Raw genomic sequence first — 27,203 nt, 5'->3', positions numbered from 1 at the left:
CTTTATGTTATTTTTACCATCGTAAATCTATCTATGTTCAGTCTGGTTAATCAGCCATCTCTTAGTCAAGATTGTCACATTACATAAACTTTATACATTGTTAATTAGTTATTATATAAAAATTCATATCTTATTTTCTAATGATATCATTAAGACTTTTGTATCTGATTTTCCCTCAAAGATTTCATAAATCTTGGCCATTTCTGTCTCAATACTTATATCATTTGTCTAATCAGATATACATTAATCTTTTTTCTGCTATCAATCATTTTGCTAACAATTTTTTTATTAAATCTGTTGTCAATTTCCAAATTCAAAATCCATTTTTAATTTATATTTTTAAAATTCACAGTCATACAAACCCTTTTTGTGGATTGAGAACAATGTAGCGTGGCTTGATGTTATGTTTCTCGTCGCTAGCAATGACGACACCAATGGACACACCATCAAAACGAGTAATGTTGATCTTGTTGGTGATGGAACATGTCCAAAATATGGTTTGAGAGTATGGATCTATAGCAATGTCAAACGGACGGTACATTGCCTGCGGATTGGACACCACAACAATAGCCTGAAAAGTGAAAGTGGGCATGTATTGGAACTGGAAACAACAAACCATCATCAATCTCGCAGTTCAACAAGCCACTTCCATAACTACAGCCAAATAACTTTTACTTCTTCATATTTATATAAATCTGTTCACTTGACAACGAGCAGTTTTGCTTTTTCATATGGCGTTATCAGATCATAAACAGCAAAAGTTTATAGACCTATTACTGCATAATTAAAGTATCCAGATCAAATTAAAGTATCAATTAAAGTATTCAGATCCAATTTAAAGTATCCACATCAAATTAAAGTATCCAGATAACATAAAATCAACAGCTACAATTATATACGGCACCTTATCTCATCTGTTTGAACACATTTTTTTACCAAGTAGGAAAGTTGTAACATATTTTTACTCCACTTTTCACAAGAAAAAGTTACTGCACAATGTCAATAGGTCTTCATGAGCCATGGGCTTAAAAGTAGGTCAAGGTTAACCATTTTCACAAACTTGATCGCCAATAACCTGAGCACCATATATATGAAATATCAATACACAAAAGAATACTAAGCATAAAAAAGAATATCAATTCAAATAGGTCTTTTTTCCAGTTGGTGAAAAACCCTAATAAGAAGAAACAACAATTCTATTTGGTCTATTAAATTTTTGGTGAAAAGCCCTAATTAGTAGTAATTGTTTGATTGTCTTCCTAGTTTAAGAAGTTCCTCTAGCTTCTGTTATTACCTGTGTGCCATTGTCTTTTGCTTTTTTGATTGACCATTGTCGACCCTCAATCCAATAAATGTAGCGATCAATGGGATCATATGCCAGGCCACGGACGTTCTTCAGGCCAGGAATAGGCAGGACAACATCAGGTGAGTCAGGGTCAAGGTCACTATCACTGATCACAAGGCGACTAATCACATTCTTTTGGCTGAACAACAGGAATGACTCCGGAGCTACGATATTAAATACAGATAATTAAACAGATGTAGATACATTTTTGTATTCCTTTACGGAATCATCCAGAAAATTCTAAAATATGTTTTATTGAGACAAGAGGCCATTGGCTGCAACAGTCACCCGAGTATCAAACATAGAACTATCTTCTATGTATTTACAATGTAATTCTAAACAATTAGTATATAAACAAGAGACACAATGGGCCTGTATGCTCACCTGTTTCTAATGGTTCTTGGTTCTTGAAAAGAAGTCATTTAAAAGACTTCAGCATATTTGACCCCTATCACCTTGAATGTAGGTCATTTGAACTAACTTTGTAGCCTTTCACCACAACATGCAACTGGCTCAGTAAAGTCTCTGGGCCTCTTGGTAATTAAGAAGAATTTGATTAAATTAGTTTAGCCTAATTGACCCCTATGACCTTGAATGAACTTGGTAGCCCCTCACCTCAGCATGCAGTAGACCTAATATCAGGTCTCTGGGCTTCTTGGTTATCAAGATGAAATTGTTTAAAGGGAAAAGTTGATGCCGGACATATGATGGACTGACTGACAGATGGACAAAAACCATGGACAAAAGGCGATTGGAACAAATATGATTTCCATATATAAACCAAGTAAAGTTTACCACCTCCCTGGCGGAAACCTATGAAGCACTTCAGAACCCTTCCATACTTCAAGAGTATTTGATTTAACCATAACCAGGTCTGCAGGTTCCTAGTGATTGGGGACCATACATAATTCATAAATTGATTGTCCTTTGGCCATGTAAGTTTTTTGAAAAATTTCCTTGAAATTGGAGTTTTTGAAAAGTCGAAATCATGAAAATATGAATGAATGACAGATGAAGATGAATTGGATAAAAAGCAACTTTGCTCAGGTGACCTAACAAAAGTTGGATAATACTATGATATACTGTACCTACCAATACAGGTCTTTTGATCGGTGTTGAGTGCGAAGTGAGTTGGACAAGCACACTGATAAGTTATCTCCCCTGCCTCAGTGCCTGGCCTTACTAGACACAAATGGGAACATCCTCCATTGTTCTTGCAACTGTTTGTTCCTAGGTGACAAAGGATGTAAAACATAATAATAACATCTACAACAAATCTAGCAATTTCTCTATCTCTAATATAAGCGTTCTTAAGTTTGAAGTGATTTTTCCTTCTTACTTCTCAATACTCAAACTGGAACATAAACATGTCTCCTTGATCTCAATTGAGGTCCACTGACGGAGCACTACATTTCATCAATGGAGTGATATAGGAATATTTCATTAAGATCTTAAATGGTTCAAAAGTTATTGCTAGAGGGCCTGAATCACTCACATGACCAGTCTAGATTAATGACAAATTTATTATTTCCAATCTGCATGATCAACATAATATGCTAGTGATGTTTCAGGAAATGGTGTAAAATATAGCTAACAGAGGTGATATGATTCACTGATGCTTAATGTAAAGTTTTGCATAGATAGACAGTCCGAGTCAGTTAAGGGTATTGAAATACCAAAATGACCTCCGATGTGTTTTGTTGAATCAAACCAATGCTTCATGAAGTAATGTGAAGCATGATGTGAAAAATGTTTATCATGTGTAGTATACAAAGTGTTTACATTTTTCAAATTTCACATTAGTGACATTTAAGAATCTTTATAGCATTTCATCCATGTAATAACCTGCTGGCAAAATATCTGGCATATTGATTTTTTGGAACTTGGAAAGCAGATTACTGAAGTTTTTAACTTATCTGACCACTGCGACTTTAAAAAAAGGTAAAGTTTGTTGGCATGAGGAAACTTGTTAGTATATATCATTTCATAGCAGGTACCTACTTGCCATAGATGGGTGTCCTTGGTATAGCAGATTCGCAAATTAAGTGTTAATTAATTAATCTTGAAAATAGGTCAAGGTCATTTATATGAGGAAACTTTATAGCACTCTGTCCTAGGCATGCTATTAAAATATCAGGCCTTTGGGTCTTTTTGGAACTGGAGAAGATTTTGCTTACATGCTCTTTCATAATACTTCATCAAACAGCCTGTCCTTACTACACAATCTCTGACAATATTTATTGAATAAACATGTGAAATCAAAGTTTTTAATTTCCTAGACCTCCTCAATCAGGAGTGTAACACTTGATCCATACCCGGACTAAGTATTGAAACAAGTCTGTAAATTCTGGTCTGGATGCAATACCTGACTGTCTGGAAGCATGGAATACAAGCAGATCCACGACATTTTCCATATTGTAGTGTATAGTGGTACGGTTGGTTCCAGATGACTTGTTGGCCCTTTCAATAGTCTTCTGCTGGTAGTCTGCCCAGAAGACAAAGTCCAGGTAGAGTGTAAGGCCCATTGGCTGAGGGACATGGTCATTCACAATGGTCACCTGGTTAGTGCCTGGAATCAACAAAAATATATCTATTAGTTTTTGTTTTAGAAACTGAAGGACCACCAAATTACAATGACACCAGAAAGTCTGGGAATTGCACCTCCATATCTCCACTTGATCAAGATTACATGTGACTGAATGAACAGGTTCAAAAGGGAACTAAAATGGACCAATGGGGACCTACTTATATCTGAAAAATATCCCTCCAGTCCTCTTCAAGAAATAGTGATAATAAGGATTTTTTACTGATGGATGACAAATGGATGACAGACCACGTAGGGCTAAGAATTACGATTGTTGTCCGAAAGCTTACCGTCCATGTCTGCAGACTCGATAGACCTAGAATCAAGGTCTGCCCAGTACAAGCGCTTGACTTCATAGTCAATGGTGAGGCCATTGACTTTGCCAAAGTTGCTGTTAAGGGTAGTCCTCTGTGAACCATCCAGTGCAGCCCTCTCCAGTCTGTGAGGCTCTACCCAGTCAGTCCAGTAAATCATACTGAAATTACAGGTTATTATTAGTAGTTATTCTCATCTGATTTTGATGTTATTTGGATTTCTATATTACACAGATATAATACTTTTGGATATTTAAAACTTACCCGTTGGCAGGATCTACTGCCAGAGCATGCGGTTGGTGGATCTCCCTCCAAATAAGCACCCTTCGTGCTGTTCCGTCTGTTCGAGCGACCTCTATCCTACGCGTGCCCGAGTCTACCCAGTAAATGTTATGAGCGACCCAGTCCACAGACATTCCCTCTGGATACATCAACCCATACTCGATGATGGTCTCCAAGGCGCTACCATTCAGAAAGGCTCTGCTGATAGTCTGTAACACAGTTAATTATGTTTATAAGTGACATAAACAATAAGTTTTGGGAATGCAGACAAAATCATTCTAGTTTTCTAGAGATCGCATTCTGTTATACAGTATGGTAATAAAGCATGTTGTTATTCCTTATACAAAGTCTAACTACAACAGCATATTTTGCTTAACATTCCCCATAAACAGGTAAAGTTTCTGTGGGTCATTTCCTATGTAAAATTTCTTAGCACAATAACAAATTATAAATCAGTGCTACCAGCCTTATTTTCTGCTGAGCAGCCACAAGTATCTGACTGACCTTGAGTTTGGCGTCAGTCCAGTAAATCCTGCTGTCGTTGAAGTCAAAGTCGATAGCCAATGCATCCTTGACACCACGGATGGGGACAGGCATGATCCTGTGACTGGTTTCCAGGGACATTCGTTTAATGTCGCGCCTGCGCGTGAATAGAAGGAATGCCTCCGGTACAATACATGTTTTACCATTACTGACCAGTTCCAGCCCCATAGGACAGGCACATACAGGACCTTGGTCAGCTGTCATCAAACACAAATGGCTGCATCCTCCATTGTTTTCAGCACAGGGGTTGGTACCTGAAAGATAAAAGAACACATTATCTTAACATTCTTCTTTTACCATTCAAAATCAGAAGAGTTGCATCTTAAATTTGTATCTTAAGATTTCTATCTACATTATCACATTTAAAAAAAAAATAAAAATTATCAAAAGTATGGAATTTTTATTTTTGCAGAAAAGTTCTTATTCCTGGTACATATGTAATTATTAATGAAAACTGACTTGTTTTCCAAAGTCTTAAACAATATGATTGTTCGATTTCTTATTAATAAGTGGACTTCAAATACCTGTCTCAATGGCTTCCTTTACCTCAAACTGCAGAATTTGGTTCGTAGTTGTACTCCCGAAAACACTTTTTTTATGTTACATGGATTTAAATTATGTTAGTAAGGTTAGTAATAAGCAAACCTTTAATGTAGCAATATAATAAACCCATTCAAGAACTATATATAGTATATGCATTACATAAAGTTGAACCATCTTAAGTCCCCTTTTACATGGGTAACTTTCACAGTATGAGTTCAACCTTCCTGGGTGTCTTACACAGGATAACCCCTCACAGTACGATTCCACAATCCATGGGCGTCTTACAAAATAACAAGAGGCCCAACGGGCCTTTAACGGTCATCTGACTACCTTGAGTACATCATACTACTATAGCAAGTAATTAAAGGGGCATTTCTTGGTTCGAGATCAGAAAGATGCAACAAGAGGCCAAATGGGCCTGAATTGCTCACATGGCTCTACATCAACTTTCAAGTATATCTAGGTCACTTCAGCAAATACTTATGTTAGTGCTGTTTCAGGAAATGTTAAACATTATTTCTAACAAAGGGGATAGATTCTCTGATGCTGTATAGGTGCTATTGTCCAAGTCAATTAATGGTATTGAAATACCCAAAATCACCTATGTTGATTTTTATCTTTAATTAAACATAACCAATGTGAAACCTATTACAAGTAGCAATGTCAAGTGTGATTGTGAAGCATTACTTTTTATCCTGTGTAGTACACATAATTGGCCACAAATTTCAAACTTTGATTTAAGTAAATACCTGCTTAAAAGACAGACGCATGGAGAGGAAACCTAAAGCCCCATCAGTTTCACTAGTTGGGCACTATTTAATGACTATTCATTGGGCAGCAGAAATTGTAAAATTACAGAATTTACCAGCCATCTAACATGACCATCAACAATGACTTACTAAACAAACATTTGTGAGGTAAGACACTCTGGTAGTTTACCTTCCATTTTTTGAACATTGATGGCCTTTAATCCCATAATATCTGGTAGCTGGTCGACTATCACTTCCCGATTCTGTCCAGTTTTCTTGTTTACACGTTCAATAGATCTTCGCTGCCAGTCTGTCCAGTAGATGTAATCACCTGCAAAATAATTAAACAAGCTTTATCAAAACCATCCATAATAAGGAAGTTTTCTATGGTATCTAAACATCAAGCCTTATCTCTAATTAAACAACATACATTCAACAATTAACACCTCATTTTCCTATTCATAATTCTGCTTGTTAAATTGTATATCAAGAAATCCCAGAGGGATGCTGCTGCCCACCATTAAGTTTTTTACTGGTTCTATGTACAAATCCCAGAGGGATGCTGCTGCCCACCATTAAGTTTTTTACTGGTTCTATGTAAGACTGATACTTTCTCCTATTTTCTTCATATTTACCTGGACTATATAATTATTACAACTTCATCTGTCAAAATAATAAAAGGAAGCCTGTCAGCCTTTTTGTTTTTAGGTCACACTCAGAATTTAATTTGCACAGCTAGAGATCAAGGGATACTTGGATATACAATATGAAAAAGATCCATGTGATATTTTCTGGAAAAAACAGCAGCAACAATCTTTATTTTTCCTCTTGTTTTTCAACAAGTCTCTAAATCCAACATGCACAACTAGGGACAAAAGTGAACCTACATATGAAATTTAAGAAAGACTCATTTAATGATAAATGACAATAGATATGATTGTTTAGGATGAATGACTCAAGACAGATAATGCACCAACCATCTGATAATGACAGGCTTAAAAGTGTACTGACCTAGCAGGTTAAAAAGTGGGTACTGACCTAGCAGGTTAAAAAGTGTGTAATGACCTAGCAGGTTAAAAAGTGGGTACGACCTAGCAGGTTAAAAAGTGTGTAATAAACCTAGCAGGTTAAAAAGTGTGTACTGACCCAGCAGGCTAAAAAGTGGGTACTGACCTAGCAGGTTAAAAAGTGGGTACTGACCTAGTAGGCTAAAGCCAAAGATATGTGGTAGTTGCTGTGAGACAAGAACACGTCGCCCGGTGCCATCAAGGTTTGCCAGTTCTATCTTGTCTTCTTTCGCGTCACCCCAGTACATCTTCTGCTCTGCGTAGTCGATGGAGATCCCATTAGGCCAGCCCAGGGATGTGTTGATCAACAGAACACGACTACTTCCATCCAAGTTTGCACGTTCTATTTTAGGAACAGTTCCCCAGTCAGTCCAATACATATGTCTGTAAAGATTGGCATTTAAAGTATTTGATTAAAGACAGAACATGATAGTTAAAAAGCTCTACTCTTCAGATTTTACCTACAATGAATTAATACCTGCTACCAGTTTTAAGTAATTGTTCTGCTTTTAAGAGTTTTCTTTATTCTGATACACTTGAAACATCATCAGAATAACTCCAGGTCTGGTCTACACAAGACTTCTACTAGGTGTCACTTGAAAATAGACAATTGTCGACCTTCACAAGGTATTACTACATGTCTACACTCACTAAACCAATCAACCTCACTAAACTATGCACCAACAAAGTAGTCATTTGATAGAACTGATCTGAAAGCTAGATTCTTTACACACACAATGAAAAATGGTCATACCCAGTGATTGGATCCAGACATATTGCTCGTGGTTCGTCTAGGTCCTCCGAGATGAGAACACGGCGTGAGGTGCCATTGAGGCGAGTTACCTCTATCCGATCCGTTCCTGTGTCTGTCCAGTATAAGTTTCTGGCAATCCAGTCAATGGCAACACCATCTGGATGGTTCACTTCTGTACTAACAATTGTCTCTTGGTCTGGAAACACCACAAAAAATATATCAATAAACTTATTCTGCAACATTTTACTGTTTTTAAACCATATTGTTACCAGTATCAGGAATCTGTCAAGTCCGATAATTGTTCTTAAAAGTTGTACCGTATCAAAATAAAATTAACATCAGAGATGTACCGTATCAAAATAAAATTAACACCAGATATCTATCATACACAGTCTGAAACAATTTAGTATGTTTAATTGGTAGAAAAACATTTGAATCTAAGCAATGTTTTGTTTACAGATCTTGTCCTGATAACCTGACAAAGACAGATTTGACTGTGTTACCCGTTATGTTCCTTGTGACATACAAAGACAGATTTGACTGTGTTACCCGTTATGTTCCTTGTGACATACAAGACAGATTTGACTGTGTTACCCATTATGTTCCTTGTGACATACAAAGACAGATTTGACTGTGTTACCCGTTATGTTCCTTGTGACATACAAAGACAGATTTGACTGTGTTACCCATTATGTTCCTTGTGACATACAGATTTGACTGTGTTACCCATTATGTTCCTTGTGACATACAAAGACAGATTTGACTGTGTTACCCATTACGTTCCTTGTGACATACAAAGACAGATTTGACTGTGTTACCCATTATGTTCCTTGTGACATACAAAGACAGATTTGACTGTGTTACCCGTTATGTTCCTTGTGACATACAAGACAGATTTGACTGTGTTACCCATTATGTTCCTTGTGACATACAGATTTGACTGTGTTACCCATTATGTTCCTTGTGACATACAAGACAGATTTGACTGTGTTACCCATTATGTTCCTTGTGACATACAGATTTGACTGTGTTACCCATTATGTTCCTTGTGACATACAGATTTGACTGTGTTACCCATTATGTTCCTTGTGACATACAAAGACAGATTTGACTGTGTTACCCATTACGTTCCTTGTGACATACAAAGACAGATTTGACTGTGTTACCCATTATGTTCCTTGTGACATACAAAGACAGATTTGACTGTGTTACCCGTTATGTTCCTTGTGACATACAAGACAGATTTGACTGTGTTACCCATTATGTTCCTTGTGACATACAGATTTGACTGTGTTACCCATTATGTTCCTTGTGACATACAAGACAGATTTGACTGTGTTACCCATTATGTTCCTTGTGACATACAGATTTGACTGTGTTACCCATTATGTTCCTTGTGACATACAGATTTGACTGTGTTACCCATTATGTTCCTTGTGACATACAGATTTGACTGTGTTACCCATTATGTTCCTTGTGACATACAAAGACAGATTTGACTGTGTTACCCGTTATGTTCCTTGTGACATACAGATTTGACTGTGTTACCCATTATGTTCCTTGTGACATACAAAGACAGATTTGACCGTGTTACCCATTATGTTCCTTGTGACATACAAGACAGATTTGACCGTGTTACCCATTATGTTCCTTGTGACATACAAGACAGATTTGACCGTGTTACCCATTACCTTCCTTGTGACATACAAAGACAGATTTGACCGTGTTACCCATTACGTTCACATACCACTTCCATCCAGGGAGGACCTCTGGATCTCTTTAACCTCATCATCAGTCCAGTACACGTGGCCATCTACAGGATCGTAGTCAATAGCAATGGCATGACGGATGTTGTCCAGTGGAAGAACCACATCAGTATAGTCAGGGGTATCTAAGGATATCTCACGCAGGTCAGTCCGTCTCGCTAGTAATATCACCTGCTGGGCACCTGCAAAATAACAAAGAATATATGTTTACAAAGGGACATAACTCCTTTACCTGTATAGAGTATCATTGCTCTGAAAGTGCTCTAATTATCAACTACTAAACATTCAACCTTGACATTCTTAATCAAAATGGAGATTCCTTCTATTCATTACCTAGATCAGTTAAAAGCTTGAAAATAACTTTTCTGGCACTTAAATCTTTAAGGAAAATTTTGCCAAATGATGAATTAAGTATATATCTATAAACCATTAATTGGTAATGAATCAAAAGCTATCTGTATTACTATATGACTTTACATACCGTTAGCGCAGGTTTTATTGTCACCCTTAAGTTGGACACCAGTCGGACAGGCGCAGGCATAGTATGGAGGATGAGGCGAGATGAGACAAAGATGTGAACAACCCCCATTGTCTATAGAGCACAGAAGGTCATGTATACCTGTAACACAGAAGGTCATATAAACCTGTAACAAAGGTCATGTATACCTTAAACAGAAAGTGACATATCTTTTAAATATACATGTACATACAATATGTAAGTGTGATTATCATTATTGAGACTTTAGGATATGGTACAATATGTAAGTGTGATTATCATTATTGAGACTTTGGCATACGGTACAATATGTAAGTGTGATTATCATGATTAAGACTTTGGGATATGGTACAATATGTAAGTGTGATTATCATTATTGAGACTTTGGGATACGGTACAATATTTAAGTGTGATTATCATGATTAAGACTTTGGGATATGGTACAATATGTAAGTGTGATTATCATGATTAAGACTTTGGGATATGGTACAATATGTAAGTGTGATTATCATTATTGAGACTTTAGGATATGGTACAATATGTAAGTGTGATTATCATGATTAAGACTTTGGGATATGGTACAATATGTAAGTGTGATTATCATTATTGAGACTTTAGGATACGGTACAATATGTAAGTGTGATTATCATGATTAAGACTTTGGGATATGGTACAATATGTAAGTGTGATTATCATTATTGAGACTTTAGGATACGGTACAATATGTAAGTGTGATTATCATGATTGAGACTTTAGGATATGGTACAATATGTAAGTGTGATTATCATTATTGAGACTTTGGGATACGGTACAATATGTAAGTGTGATTATCATGATTAAGACTTTAGGATATGGTACAATATGTAAGTGTGATTATCATTATTAAGACTTTGGGATATGGTACAATATGTAAGTGTGATTATCATGATTAAGACTTTAGGATATGGTACAATATGTAAGTGTGATTATCATGATTGAGACTTTGGGATATGGTACAATATGTAAGTGTGATTATCATGATTAAGACTTTGGGATACGGTACAATATGTAAGTGTGATTATCATGATTAAGACTTTGGGATATGGTACAATATGTAAGTGTGATTATCATTATTGAGACTTTAGGATATGGTACAATATGTAAGTGTGATTATCATGATTAAGACTTTGGGATATGGTACAATATGTAAGTGTGATTATCATTATTGAGACTTTGGGATATGGTACAATATGTAAGTGTGATTATCATTATTGAGACTTTAGGATACGGTACAATATGTAAGTGTGATTATCAGTATTGAGACTTTGGGATACGGTACAATATGTAAGTGTGATTATCATTATTGAGACTTTAGGATACGGTACAATATGTAAGTGTGATTATCAGTATTGAGACTTTGGGATACGGTACAATATGTAAGTGTGATTATCATTATTGAGACTTTATCATTATTGAGACTTTAGGATATGGTACAATTTTAAGTGAGACCAGAAGTTATAGACATATCTTTCTTATTTAAATTCATTTAATGCTTTGTGTCTATTAATTGGACAGTAAAATTATTACACATTGTTATCAGAAACACAATGTTTTGAGATAAGCTGATTTAATACATCAAAAATGTCTTCAAATACAACATTGTGACATGATTTTGATGATTTACTATAAAGGGGATAAACAATTAGTGAAAAAAGGTTGAACAGAAAAATTCAAGTCTAATCATTTTTTCCCATTGATTCAAGTAGACCGTACAGCTCTTATCAGATTTTCCAATAAAAAAAATAGTTATTTCTACATCATTTCTCATACACACAAACACAAACTTCAGTCAAACAGCTTATCATAGAAATTACATGAATCAGCTGTTTTTATTAACCAGAAACTCTTGAAAATTCTCCTTGCCAAGAGCCCTCCCATTTTGTGCAAATACAATGTAGATGAAGCTTAAGTATGCTGTAGACAATAGATATAAAATATCATCATCGAAGGCTGATACCATCTAATCTAATAATAACTGTGACTCCCATACCTCCTTCTGTCACTTCTGGTTCATTTACAAAATGTACGCTTCAAATTCTAGACAGTTTCCCTAGAGAAAATCTTTGTTGTATCAAAATTCTTATACGATTACAAATATTGTTTTCCTGTCATTTACAAAATGTACGCTTCAACTTCTAGACAGTTTTCCCTAGAGAAAATCTTTCTATGGTATCAAAATTCTTATACAATTACAAATATTGTTTCAGGAAAAGACACTTAAATATCTTCATATCTGTTCTATCGGTTTAAGTACGTAGGTATTTATATTTAACAAATTTTAAAATGGTCATATTTAACTGTCATTTAGATAACTAAGACAGTTATGAAAGCTTATGAGAATACATTGGCCTGTTCAGATACCCCAGTCCACGCGTACGGTACGGTACAAGCCCATGTTTGATGATTTCTCACATTCTTAAAAAAGATAATAACTTGTAAGGTATTGCTTAACATTTTCATCGCATTTCATCAATGTCCCATGATCAAATATGCTTCAAAATTGGTGACGTTATCTATTTGCCCCATGGTAACGTTATATAAAATGATGATCATGTTATGCTATCGTAAGCAGCGTCACAGCACACGTTAGCTGTCTTTTCCTACCCCGTGTGAGAACGATTTATACCCTCCATAGCAACCATGGGATCACCCTCTGAAGTATGTGAGAATTGTATAATTCTATTGCAGTTATATTTTTATTGTAAAATTTTACTGTGTGGTGATATTTATATGTACTGTATTATTATGGAGATTTTATCTTAATTCATAGTCAAAACAATGCATAGATACATTTCTACCACAATACCCTGTGTTATTCAACTCTCAGACCATCAGTTAATCATTACAGCTGTTGATTAACAATCTGTTTATACCTACCACACGTGGTATAAACTCTGTACGCATTTCGATTGGCTAACACGGTGAACTTTGACCCAAGCTGCAATTGTTATTGACGTCATCAATAATCTAATGACGTCACATCACCGGGTCCCGGACGTCACCGGTACACTTTATTTGCAGACGCGAAATTATACTTGGCCACGTTTCCCTTTGATTCAAGCCGATATTATTGTGGTAGAAACAGGTCACACGACTCGAAATTGTTGGATATGGAATTTATTTCACACACTCGTAAGTTATTTTTTAAAAGTTGCAAAAAACACTCGCTAAAGCTCGTGTCTTTTGTAACTTTTAAAAAATAACTTACCCGTGTGAAATAAATTTCATATCCAACAACCACTCGTTGTGTAACCTCTATGTATGCAATGGTTGACGTAGGGAGTGTTGGATCATCTATTATTTATATTTCACAAATCGTAACAACCAAATGGCTATGAATGATTTTCAAGCGTAAAAAAATTAACAATTTAAATGCTGAAAATCAAAAAATAAAATCTGGCCTCTCTATCTATTTAACTATGATGAACAGTTGATGTTAATGCAGCTATTAAAATATGATATTAATATTGCAATACACAACAAAACCCTTCCCTCTGTTCTTGGCATGTTATACTATATAAATATGGGACTGTGAATATAGATGGCTTGTGTATTTCCTTAGCTAACAATATTAGCCTATAAAATGAGTACATATGTACATACCCACTGTTGCTTTCAAACAGAGAAGCAGTAAAACTATGAACACAAAATCTACATCCTTCAATTTTATGGAAATTTTCATATAATTTCTTCTACATTCCCATCTAGTACTGTCGGAATTCTACAATTTAAGGAAGTACTCCGTTATTGAAATGTGAAACTAATAGAATTCATTTCCTATCTTCTATATGTCTATTTAACCTGAGACAATAAAAACACAGAACAGCAGAAATAATAGACAGCAGTAATAATTTGATATTACTTGGCATAATGCATTCTTCTTAAACCAAATGTAGTTAATAACAGATAACAATCAGAGCTGCAACAACAACCACACTCAACGTTACAGTATCTGGAATGCATCACATTTTCCAATGAGTGATGTAATGTTGTAAAGACCCCTTAAATTTCAAGTCCCTGTTGCCATGACAACATTGCACATGCTGTCAAACCTGTACGAGTGATAAAAATTTGGCGGTAATTGGTTTCACAACCTACTTGAAACAGAAACTGCCCCAAAATATTTATGAAGGAATAAGAAATAGATGAATTGGAACATCACAAGATTTATATACAAGAATACAAGAGGCCCAGAGGGCTTGTAATGCTCACCTAGACCGGATATTTCAGTGAATAGAAAAACACTCCAATTCAAGTTATATTACAAATACTTTTCCAAGTTTGGTATCCGACATTCATCTAACTTTCCCAGTCCCTTATTTTATACAACATTGGACCTCCTTCCCTAGAATAATACTACGGACAAAATATGATCAAGATCCCTCAATTTACAAATCGTTCAGATGAAGAACACCAAATGGTTTTCCTCTTATATCCTTCCGGCAACCATACTACCAGGGGTACCAATATTAAGTAATTCAATTAATGTGTCCCAAAATGTCAAAATTTTACCTCAGTTAACCCCTTTCTGGTATGTGCCAGGGGAAATGTCATTATAAGGGCCTGATACAGACAGTTTAAGGGCATCTATAGATTCCCTCACATTGCCACCATACCTTCCTGTCAAGATTTTCACCAGGTGATTTGTTTGTTTTTGTTTAACGTCCTATTAACAGCCAGGGTCATTTAAGGACGTGCCAGGTTTTGGAGGTGGAGGAAAGCCGGAGTACCCAGAGAAAAACCACCGGCCTACGGTCAGTACCTGGCAACTGCCCCACGTAGGTTTCGAACTCGCAACCCAGAGGTGGAGGGCTAGTGATAAAGTGTCGGGACACCTTAACCACTCGGCCACCGCGGCCCCTACTGCTGTACTCACCAGGTGAATATACCAATGTAAAGTGTTGAAAATGATCGACAATTTTCCAGATTTTGTCCCTGGAAATATTATTCAGGCCCCCAATAATGGCCCAAATATGCACCCATCCTTTCTGTAAAATAAATGAAGAAAGCAAATGTGTTGCTATCCAACCCTCGATAATTACCTTTAGGCTGTCTTCTAGCACTGTAAACATGTATATCCATCGGAGAATAAACTTCGTGCAATATTTCCTTGCGATTATCACCTGTAAGTTTGTCACAAGAGTGTATTGATCGTGTTTCCCAGTCGGTCCAGAAAAGGGTTGGACCCAACAAAGTCAATGCAAATGGATGAGGAAGTTCATCCTTAATCACCACTCGTCTATGTTGACCGTCAAAATCACAACTATGTATAAAACTCAGCTTGGCATCCGCCCAGTATATTTTTGACTCATCATAATCTAGTGTTAGCCCGTTAGGCCAGAAAATGTCTTCACTTATTATCACAGCTCTGCTTGATTGGTTGCCATCCATACCCGCTCTCTCTATCTTTGGAGTTTCACCCCAGTCTGTCCAGTACATGTATCTGTAAATTGGAAGTGGAAAATAATCTTAATAACATGCCATTGATTAAAGAAGTAAATTGACTCAATCTATATTTTAAGATCCATGCCATTGATTAAATAAGTAAATTGACTCAATCTATATTTTAAGATCTACAAATTGAAAGTAAATATTAATTTCTTTGCATTTAAAAGATTTTTTTTGTTTGCGTCACAAAAACTCAAGCTTTTAGTCAGACCAACCAAAACTCAGTCTTATAATATATTTTTTTTGTAGTAATGGAGAATAATTCAAAGCATCCCGAGCTCGGGCACTTTGATCTGGCTCTAACAATCGGCCCAAAGGACCTGCATCTCTCACCTGTATATTTCAGTAATTATGGCTAAATGCTCTTATCAAAATCGTAAATTACAACACTTTTTGAGCTACCTCTCCTAACAATTGTTCAAACCAAATCTGGACAAAACCATGCCACAGGGATGACAATAGATCTCCTTTGCCCAATAATGCTCCAGATAAGATTTCTTTTAAATCATAGGCAATAAGTATTATAGGCAATAATTATATAATGAGTCATAAAACCAGACCAGGTTTGAATAAAAATAATCTCAGGTCTAATGAGCTATATATTGGCCATTACACAAAACCGATGTATAGTGAACTGGTCACCGTGAGACAAATATTTAAAAAAAACTACCTGTGTGCACATCTAAACATGATCAATAGCACTCGTGTGTAGTTTCATTGATATTGGTTCAATATGTTTGGATGAGTAGTCTGGACAAGATAGGTCTCAATATAGATTTTCTTTTGGTTACCATGCATGACATCTACTGTTTTGGAAAACAGTACTGTTGCATTTGCCATGTCTCAAAATACAAGCATTATGAATTACACAACTTGACCATGTTTGAACAAGGACTGTTACACTTAGTGGCTTGTACTGTAATACATCTGTGACCTTTGACCTCTGATGACCTCTGATCATCAACATACCTGCCAATTTTCCCTATGTAGTTAGGAGTTCCCCTATTTCAAACTCCCTTCCAGGTCAACAAGAGGCCCAGAGGGCATGTATTGCTCACCTGGATATGGCAGTAACTATGGGGAAACACTCAACATTTATACAAAGAAAGATTTTAAAGAATTTACTATATTTCTCCTATTGGCCCCTCCCCCTAAGAGGCCCCTGCAGGGCCAGACCTCCTGTTTATACAAAATTGGTTCCTCTTAAACCAAGGATGCTTTAGGACAAATATAGACCAATATATATATAAAAAAAAATGTATATAAAAAGCTGGATATACAGTATGTTTGTTTGTTTTATCAAGTTGTAATTTCCAAGACTACCCTTTCCCACCCTTCATGGGTCGACTGCCAAACATCTGATAAGCAGATAATGCAAAGCTAAACAACTTTCTAAACATAGCATCAGCAATTAAAAGCATTTTAATTCATGGATTCAAACTTGATCATTTTTCTATCTAGTTTCCTGTCATCACCTTTATGTTGCAGTCAAACCCTGGAAGTACGTATATGACTAAACGCCTGTCGGCATCGATCAGACTCGACCAGGTCCGTCATGTGATAGCACCATGCTAGTTTCAAAATTACTTGAAATTACTGTCCAAATTTGCCATATGCATTTTGATACTTATATTGTCCCAAATATCCAACTTTGCCAGTAAATCTTTATGGGTTTATAAGTATAACACCAAAACTATTTTTTACACTTTTGCAGAGTACATTGACATTTGGCTGGTTTAGAGAGGTTTTGGTTTAGAGAAATAATCTAATCAGACCGATCAGGATTCGGAAAAAATACTGATTGGGTGACATTTTGTATGTTTGAAGCAGTGTTAATATCATTATGTTAATGAATTTATAGAATTCAGAATCTATAAATAATTAACTAAATTTGATCTCATACTTATTGCAAAACATACATGCCAAATATTATTTCACTTATTTCCCAATGCCCCCATCAGCACTGACCTGCATCTGGCCTGTCACAACATCTGTACTTAATATGGGGCACAAAAAGGGATACCTAACTCATTGTAACCAAGTATGTCTTTATAGATTTTAAAAAAAAAACTTGTCAGCAAGGTCCCCATTTTGAGACAATGGTCCCATTTGGTCAGTAGACACCTTGATTAATTTTGAACAACTTTTCTTCATTATGGCCTAACAAAATGTTCATCTATGACATGATACAAAATTTGACCTTGACCTTTGCCCCAATGACTTTGACTTAGCATCAGTTGACTCCTTCTTAAATCCCAACCAAAAAGACAAAGTATCATAAAAAGTTACTGACCGTGGCAATGTTACATGTCAAACAATGTCAACCTGACTCCAGATTGCACCACTTACCCATGTAGTGGGTCCAGTGCTATGGCCCTGGGCTGGTCCAAATCTTGCCAATGTAGAACCTTTCGGTGCCCCCCATCTAGATTACTAACTTCAATTCGCTTGGTTTCAGAGTCTGCCCAGTATAGTTTCCGACTCAGCCAATCGCATGCCAGCCCGTCAGGAGACACAAGCCCCGAAGAGATGACATTCACGCTGGTTCGAGTCCCATCAATCCATGTCCGCTTGATCAGTTCGAGACTCACATCTGTCCAAAAGACCGAATTCTCTGCAAAGTAGAAGTCCAAAGCAGCCGCATCCTCTAAGCCGTCAACAAGGATTGTTGTGTTTCCACGACCATTCTGTACTTCTACCAACTGGACATCCTTACGATTTGCAAATATGAGGTGTGGTTCGCCTGCAAATATAGAAAAAATATGTCAAGATATTGCTCATTGGCAAAAAATAAAGAGGGCAGTCTTCAAGAATATAAAAGGATTTCAGAGTTTGTTCGGTTTTTTTTTAATTTTATTTTGATCATAAGATCTCCTTTGCCTAATAATGTTCCAGACCAAATTTCATCAATATCTATTCACTCATTTAGGACAAGTACCATTTTAAATGATACTTTCCCTATTGGCCTCCTTCATGTCAAACCCAGAGGAACCACACTCCCAATCTATACATTATTGAATCTCTATTGCCCAATTATGCTTCAGACCAAATTTCAGGTGAGTTTAAAGTGTTGAAAATTGTATTAGATCATGATCAGTTGTTTTTAAAATAGAAGTAATGTTCTTATACATCAGACATCAGGTTTTTTAATGAAAATCGTGTGCACATCTGAATTTAAAAGTGTTTATGGGTGGTAGGTGTGGTAGTAAGGCTAACACTTCACAATGAGATATTGACCTGTACGACCTCAGGTGCCAGGTATACCTACAGGTAGTACCTGTGACACCTGTCACACACACACCTAATGACAGCTGAATACAGTATTCATTCTGAAGCAAACTCTCCTTTTAAATTAGGAATTATGTCGCATTTAACCTATGTCTGTAATAATGACACCGACACTGTATGGGTATTTTGTCAGCCCAATGCTAATCAGGTAAACCCTGATCTAATCCTACGCCAATTCCCTGTTAAAACAGGTCTTTCCTATGTAAAGTAGCCTTTTCAGAGTTATTACCACAGTGTAAAAGTATGCCAGCCAAGATTTGACACCCGTGAAATGTTTGATAAATAAGAGTCTACTAAATATAGACCAGGTTAGCATACATAACTGTGATAAGTCTATAGTGACACCAAATACACCAGAGTTTTAGGGGCCGTTCTGTCAGCGCTACCTGGCTAAGATCAAGACCATCCATTAATTATAACCTAAACCAGCCACTAGTACACTCTTGTCAACTACTAACACTAATATGTCAGGAGATTCGTATGCAACATTATCCATGACACTGTTAATTTAAATACATTTGTTTTCCTATGCAACTCTGGATAAAACACCCACAATAGAATGATCTTTATTGGTTCTATGTAAGTTTAAGTCTGATCTTTTCTTTATTTCTCCTCTTAATTTACCATCTGGTAACAAGCAGGATAGTAACATACAAGGCTACATATTAAATCCTAAGATCTAAGAAGCAATTACAAAGAAATTGTGATAACACAAATTCATCTATTAAAAATCTTTTTTTCCAGAACATTCATGGTATGTATAAAACATCTGTTTGTATAATTTCTGGCAGCTTTTTCTGACACTTCCATTAAATTAAAATTTAGTAAAACTGGATATGAATTTGTGATTTCTAATGTCGGGCAGAAACAGTTGAAGAAAGTCATATAATAGTGGACATAACCGCAAATGTAAAACCTGTTAAATTAATTTTAATGGTAGGACAGAAGGTGTCCCATTACCAGCTGTGACACAACTAGTACACCAAACACTAATTGATGGCTCAAAAGGAAGGGGCCACTTAGCACCCTAAGGAGCACTTACAATTTTAGGTCAACCTCATCACATGTACATCATGATCAATGTAAACACATATAGTATGGCCATAGTCTTTCAATTAGGTGAACTGTTTCCAGGATATCCACACTCATATACTATAAGTCTTTGTTTTAGGTAATTATATAACTAGTACTGTTTCCCCTGTATTCACACTCGTGATCATATACCACAAGTCTTTGTTTTAGGTGAACTGTTTCCCCCAGTATCCACACTCATATACCACATCATACACCACAAGTCTTTGTTTTAGGTGAACTGTTTCCCCCAGTATCCACACTCATATACCACATCATATACCACAAGTCTTTGTTTTAGGTGAACTGTTTCCCCCAGTATCCACACTCATATACCACAAGTCTTTTTATACATAATCCTGCAATGTACATTTATCTTTCAATGAACATATGTATACATGATCTTTCAATGAACACATATGTATACAAAATACTGTTTCCAAGATAATTAGCTATTACAACAAGGACTGTTTTAATGGCATCAAGGCCCATAAAGAAATATGTCAAGGGCCCTAACTTCCATAAAATACCAATGAAACTTGATGAAATTCAGGCAAACATGAGAACACGACATGAATAATGTGTGAACAAAGTTTCGTTGAAATCCATGAAAAATCCGGGGAGGAGTAGGCAGTACAAAAATTGTGTCTACAGACATGCTGATTCCAGTATACCCCCATCCCCAAACTAGGTACCTAAGTGAACTACTACACATTAAGTTTCTGAAATATCCTTCCAGTACACGTCTGATAATGGTGAGCTAAAGTCAAACAGTTCATGTAACAAGACAATTCAGTAAATTACGTCTCTCCAAAGAATGTGAAAATATATGTCAAGAATGACTAGATGATAAATTTGCAATAAACAAGGTTAAGCTTTGTTCAATGAGATACAGCCCTGACAAACTCTTTTCTTTAAAGTATGTCAAAGGTAAAAATATAGGTCAAAGTGACCTAATTTTGACACCAACGTATCATGTCATTAATCTCAATCCAAAGTATGAAGTACCTAGTGCCAGTGTCAAATAGTGTAGGAGATACAGCCTGGATACATTTTTCCTTTGAAGCAAGTCAAAGGTGAAAATGTAGGTCAGAGTGACCTAATTTTCACACTATGTCACGACTGTGAACTGAAGTCCTAAGTATGAAGAACAAAAATTCAAGCAGTGAAGTAGAAAGACCCCACACAATTTGTTTTCTTTGATATAGGTCAAAGGTTAAAATGGAGATCAGAGTGACCTAATTTTGATGCATTATATACTGTCTGTCCTCACAAAGATGAACCTGTGCCCAAAGTATGAAGTCCCAGTGCCAAGTAGTGTATGAAATAGACCCCAGACAAATATTGTTTTTGATTGGGTCAAGGGAAAAAATGTTGGTCGGAGTGACCCATTTTTGACACAAGACACATCACTTCACTTAGGTGAACCCATGCCCCAAGTACAAAACAATGTTAAGAAGTGTACATTAAGTCCATGCAAGATAATGTGAGGAGCGTCAGAAGAACAGACAAAATGCAAAACTATAGCACCCCCTCCCCAGTTCCTGATGGGGGCCAACTAATAATCTATACTTCATAAATGTGCAGAGGATGGAATGTGCATCCCAGAGCTATGAAATACTGTGTATTCTTAACCAGAAGCTATCTACATTTCTATATTATTAATGATATATGCTTCGTGTTAACTGCAGGAACGGTGCTGTCAGGTAGCACAGTGTATTTAGTATGAAGCAGACCCCAGGATTGGCCATGTATTTTATCAGTGTCACAAGAAGCAAGTGTCAGTGCAGAGAGAGTGGCATCTCCTGTGCGTAGCAGTTCCACCAGGCACCGACATGACAGCCAGTATGGGGCTAAACAGTACACCTCCTAACTCTGGAGGCTACTAATGCTGAATGGCTTATCACAACTCATGCCAGTGTTATCGTGCTGCCAAAACACATTCCTTCATTCTCCAATGCATACAAAACACCACAGCCTGCTAGTCTGCAGTACCAACAGCATACTCCCAGTTATGTGTGCTGTAGCCAGATACAATGCGTTTTTCCAATCGTAAATAGCAACAACACCACAAAAGTCTTAATTAAAATCTAAATCATTCTGCTCAATACACCTAGTGCAGATCAGCCAGCATATGTATCCAGCCACAGCTGCCTACAATATCAGGACACATTTTGTGTGTCAGAGAGTACAAGGATTGACCCTAGTTTAAAGCTATAGATGGCTTCCTTCAAATGTCACAATATAACAATTTTCATCAATATAAGTTTCTACGTTATACTCAAAACAGAATATATCTGGAAGACCTGTAAAACACCACTTACATTACTCTAATACCCCTTAATCGTCGAACCGCTTTAAGTCCCGACCGTGGCCGCAACATGAATGTATTCTTTGTAAGTTAACCTAGGATAACTCGTCAAATACCCAACATTCCTTGAACTATTACTTATTCCTCTTCCTTAATAGACATAATCATACTTATTCCTCTAACAGGTGTTACAAGTGACTGTGTCAGACCTCAGGGTACCAGGATGGGTTAATCTCATATTTTTAAAGACGTCTGGTCAACACAGCAGATAATTTCTGGATTAATGATTACATACCTACCCTACCTAGTTTTAAGTATTAACGTGCCAAATATATAATTGTTGATTGATGGCTACATTTCTAATAAGTCTGTACAAACACAAGTTATGAAATGTCAATATTAAATATGCTACAGCACTGACAAACAGTAATTATGACTGATTCAAAACAACAAATTAACAATAGCTATAGGCTGTATAGGATATTGTATATTTTTATACAATACCCACCATTAAAAAACAAAAAGCTTCAGGAGGATTAAAACTTGTTATTTATACCTGTACTTACTGATGTAATCACTTTGATTCATAGCCTTTAAAATTTAGTTGCCAATGTAAAAAAACTTTTTAATGAACTTTTTGGGCACTACATGCCCATTTTTCCACAGGGAATATACAAAAGGCCTGATAACTTCTGAATCCCAAGCTCTTTACACCTGTACAAGGCACACCTGGTTGGGATAGTGACACTAACCTGGTCAGTAAATTAGGGCAATTATCTGTGCACTGAACCAGGTAGGACATCATAGGACCTATAGCTACCAAAGACCATGGCTCCAGGCCATGCTTGACTGATTTTCACACCTTTGTAAATGACCCAGTTTATATCAAACTTTGGGGCAGCCATACATAGAAAGACAAACTCAGAATATTACTGAATTTATATCAGGTCTTAAAAGGACCTGATAATATTAACAATAAGAATAAAGAACAAAATTTTATATTTAAATCTTCTCAAAATGTCATTTAACAAGACCTATTTTACCGACAAAGTTCATACCACCATTTTATCAAGCATTTTGGGGTTTTTTTCAATGACAGAATTTCCAGAAACTCAATACACATAATTTTAACAGGGATAACTCTTCCTCTTTTGTGTAACCATCTTGAAAATCACTGGTTTTATGCTATTTTACAATTTTATTTGTAAGCACTGTTTGTGTTCCTTCTGCATGGATGAAGCATTTAAAAAAAATGAAATGCTTATTTCATGTTTTATGCCCTAAGATTCTAAATAGTAATGTATGGAAAAACCTTATTTACAAATACTGAGGATTATAGTTTTACTTTTTGAGACAAATTTACAATATACAAATTAATGTTACATGCAAAAATGTATTTGCTTCATTATTGGATTGCTTGAATAAATTAATCAGGAGATTACTGAAAACAATGATCTTATATAGCAAACTGCCTTTTATGACAACAGATGTAGTAAAACATGCATCATGATATCCCTTTTTTCAGTGGGAAACGCTAATTATTAGGATACTGTTGTCATTTTTCTCATTTGTTCATGTTAATAAGATAGTTTTGATTCTCTGGATGCCACTTTACGGATTTTGGTGACATGCAGTGTTTAGGCTGTCAGCACTGTAGCATCCTTAACTGAAGGTAATAGAGAATGTTATTTTTTTGTGAATGTGTATATTTTCCTCACAAATTAGAAGGGACTGATTGTAGTACTAATTGTGATGTCTTACAAAGTGGTCACTTTAATTTCTATTTTACAGTTTATCTGAAAACATTTCAACACATTTTTTGTAATTCCCAAAATTCAAATTAAACATGAACAGATGTATTTGTAGGCCGATATTAAGACAGGTTTAAGCCTTACCTTATTGGGACACGTATGTAACTTATTCCTTGTAACGGGATGAATACAGCCTGAAACATCTTAATAAAATTGTTAAATGTTCCAATGTTTTTCGTATGGCTTCCTTTTTTTATAACTGTATTACAAATAATTATGAATCATGACTATTGACAAAGTTTACTGTTAGACTGTACTAAATATGCTGAAGGCAAACAGCGTAATTTTACATTAAGACAAAGCTATTATGTTAAAATAGAAAGTTTTGGGATCCCCATTTCCCTAAAACTTGTTGCGTCACAATATGTTGGCATTTTCTGTCATACTCAAGTTTTCTTGATGTTTTTGCACAGTATTCTTTATTTGCTTAGGGCAGCAAACATGTGCCCTTGGACAGCACGCATGGAAAATACATTTCTGGACACTTGCTGGTGACTAAGGGGTCTATATAAGGTGGCACCGATTTAACAATAAGTGTGGGACGAAGCCCAACAGTGCAGGAGGTATTTCAGCTGTCAAGTCCAACAGCTAGCTTTTGTGACTGTGTAACAAGGATTAGCAAAGTGTGCATGGTCAGTGCTTGGATGGGTGACCGCTCTGTTGTCCTGATGCAAGTTACAGCACTTCGTAGATAATAATTGTTTATAACTACACACTCCTTTCATTGGACTTGTCATCAATAACATCACACCAAGAATGGTTTTGATAGGTCCAAGCCATCAAATTACATGGACCATCAAATTACATCAAATTACATGGACCATCAAATTACAAACACAAAATTAATGAGATTTTACAGATTTTTGGTACGTACATCGTTATAAGGTGATCTTTTAGGGTGTGTAAACTACATGACAGTATGACATTACATATGCCCTTACCACAGGTCAAATGATTAATGTATCATGTAATGACCTCAGGGTACACCTTGTTTACACTACCAGATATACTTATTACAGCATTATTCTGTTATACTGCTCTTAGGCCCATATCACAGATCAACAGAAATTCAGCATATTTACAATTAACAATAAAAATAGTAACACAAATTATCCAATGTCTTGTCTAAAAAAAAAAATTTTGTTAAACACACACACATCTTGACTGAAACATAAAAATTTTCTGTGTAATTGTACAAGTTATTTCACAACAATGTATGTTTTTTGTTCAACAATGTACAAGGCAGCGTACTATATAGTAGCAATTAAAACAAATGGGGAAAACACGAAGGACAAGTTATGAATAAATCAGATACAACAAAAACCCGTGGTTGAATGGCCCAAAGTTTGTTTAGTGATTCTCAGGAAGCCAGTGTGTGTATTGCGGTCACGTGACCCGGGACACCCCCCCCTCCCCCCCCCCCCCCCCCCCCCCCCATCAAGTTGATGGTGTTTACAAACCGATGAGTTTCCCCGTAACCAATGTCTTAAATCCGACCGATATAGGAATAATAACAATATATTATGTCTAAGAACAGCATTTGATTGTATACCGTGTGCTCTTAGTAGTCTCACTGTCCATATTCATGAAATTTTACAACAAATTTACTTCGAAATCACTGCCTTTACATTTTCCAACATGGCCGCCATGGTTAGGAAGGGAATAAGCTGCATGAAGTATTCGCGACACGTGGATAGCTATGACAACTGCAATATAAGCTAAATAACTCTGAGTTGGAAAAAATAAAATGTAAACTTCAGTCGTGAGTTAATCGGTTAAAGACGAATGGGCTCTTAGTTCTCCGTGTCTCTCAATGTGATAGCAGTCTTACCTTGAACGAGACCCACCAATCCAAGTAGCAGGATGAATACCGACTCCAAACGCATCCTTACGGACAGATGGATGCCTGTAAAAACAAACTACTCGATCTCCAGACATCAATAACGTTTAAAACATTGTCAACTCGAGAATAAATGGGGCATGTTCTCCATATCCACCTGAGGTTGGCGGCCATAACAGTATTGTACGAACTACTTCTTACATGCTTTTTATTCATCCGCATGACAGGTGCCCGTGATTCGGTCAAGATTAATTTGTTTACGTTTTGGTATAAATAAAACAAATATGGACTATAAATACATATGATTAAAATTTCCTAACGTCAAAGTTACATTCATCTCACCAACATATTATTATGATTCGTTCGGGAATGTCATGATTTGTGATTTGATCGTAAAAATGGGGATTATATTCTAAAGCGCAACATGGATTAACCTTTACAGGAAAGAAAAAGTTAGGCACCTGTCAAAATAAAGAATGGGAATGTTTAAGAGGTCTTACCGTATTTTGGCGGTATATCAAAACTCACAAACAAATTTATTTTTTTATTGAAGGAAAATGTGCATTTTGGAGGTTCCTTAGGGGATGCTTTTTAATCATATATAGGCCTATTTCGATGCATCAAGACAAATGCAAACCGTTCTTCCTCTCAACATGTATTTATAACATTCTAAGAGAGTGCTGTCAAACTCTTCATTTAGAATCTGTAACTGATAGAAAATATATCAACATTTAGGTTTTTTTTATCTCGATCAGATCGTGACATATTACCAAATGTATTCTTCGGTCAGGTAATGTTTTTATATATTACATAATATTGTATTTTGGACATTTTTCAATATGTCTTCGACTTTCAATGGAATCATAGGCGTGTATATGTGATATACATGTTTCTGATGAAATCTTTTGAATTTCCACATTAATTCCTTTGGTAATATTTTAATAAGTTTCCG

The 27,203-nt window shown here is 36.1% G+C and overlaps 1 protein-coding gene across 1 annotated transcript in view; it reads right to left on the bottom strand.

Annotated features, from left to right (window-relative positions):
* LOC117336820 (low-density lipoprotein receptor-related protein 6-like) overlaps positions 1-26,429 on the bottom strand; it is a 34,776-nt gene extending 8,347 nt beyond the window's left edge. Inside the window, exons 1-15 of the mRNA XM_033897474.1 lie at positions 26,243-26,429; positions 18,280-18,673; positions 15,525-15,925; positions 10,429-10,566; positions 9,929-10,129; positions 8,182-8,377; positions 7,561-7,811; positions 6,551-6,691; positions 5,030-5,322; positions 4,508-4,734; positions 4,220-4,404; positions 3,711-3,914; positions 2,438-2,575; positions 1,295-1,509; positions 363-571 (exon numbers count right to left, since the gene is read on the bottom strand). Coding sequence (XP_033753365.1) covers positions 363-571; positions 1,295-1,509; positions 2,438-2,575; positions 3,711-3,914; positions 4,220-4,404; positions 4,508-4,734; positions 5,030-5,322; positions 6,551-6,691; positions 7,561-7,811; positions 8,182-8,377; positions 9,929-10,129; positions 10,429-10,566; positions 15,525-15,925; positions 18,280-18,673; positions 26,243-26,297 — 3,248 coding nt within the window. The 5' untranslated portion in view covers positions 26,298-26,429. The remainder of the gene's footprint in view (positions 1-362; positions 572-1,294; positions 1,510-2,437; positions 2,576-3,710; positions 3,915-4,219; positions 4,405-4,507; positions 4,735-5,029; positions 5,323-6,550; positions 6,692-7,560; positions 7,812-8,181; positions 8,378-9,928; positions 10,130-10,428; positions 10,567-15,524; positions 15,926-18,279; positions 18,674-26,242) is intronic.
* Between the last annotated feature and the right edge of the window lie 774 nt (positions 26,430-27,203).

Source organism: Pecten maximus, chromosome 10 (assembly GCF_902652985.1).
Source record: "Pecten maximus chromosome 10, xPecMax1.1, whole genome shotgun sequence".
In the NCBI taxonomy this organism is placed as follows: Eukaryota; Metazoa; Mollusca; class Bivalvia; order Pectinida; family Pectinidae; genus Pecten; species Pecten maximus.
Note: the sequence above shows the minus strand (reverse complement) of the source record. Positions and strands in the feature narration are given on the sequence as shown.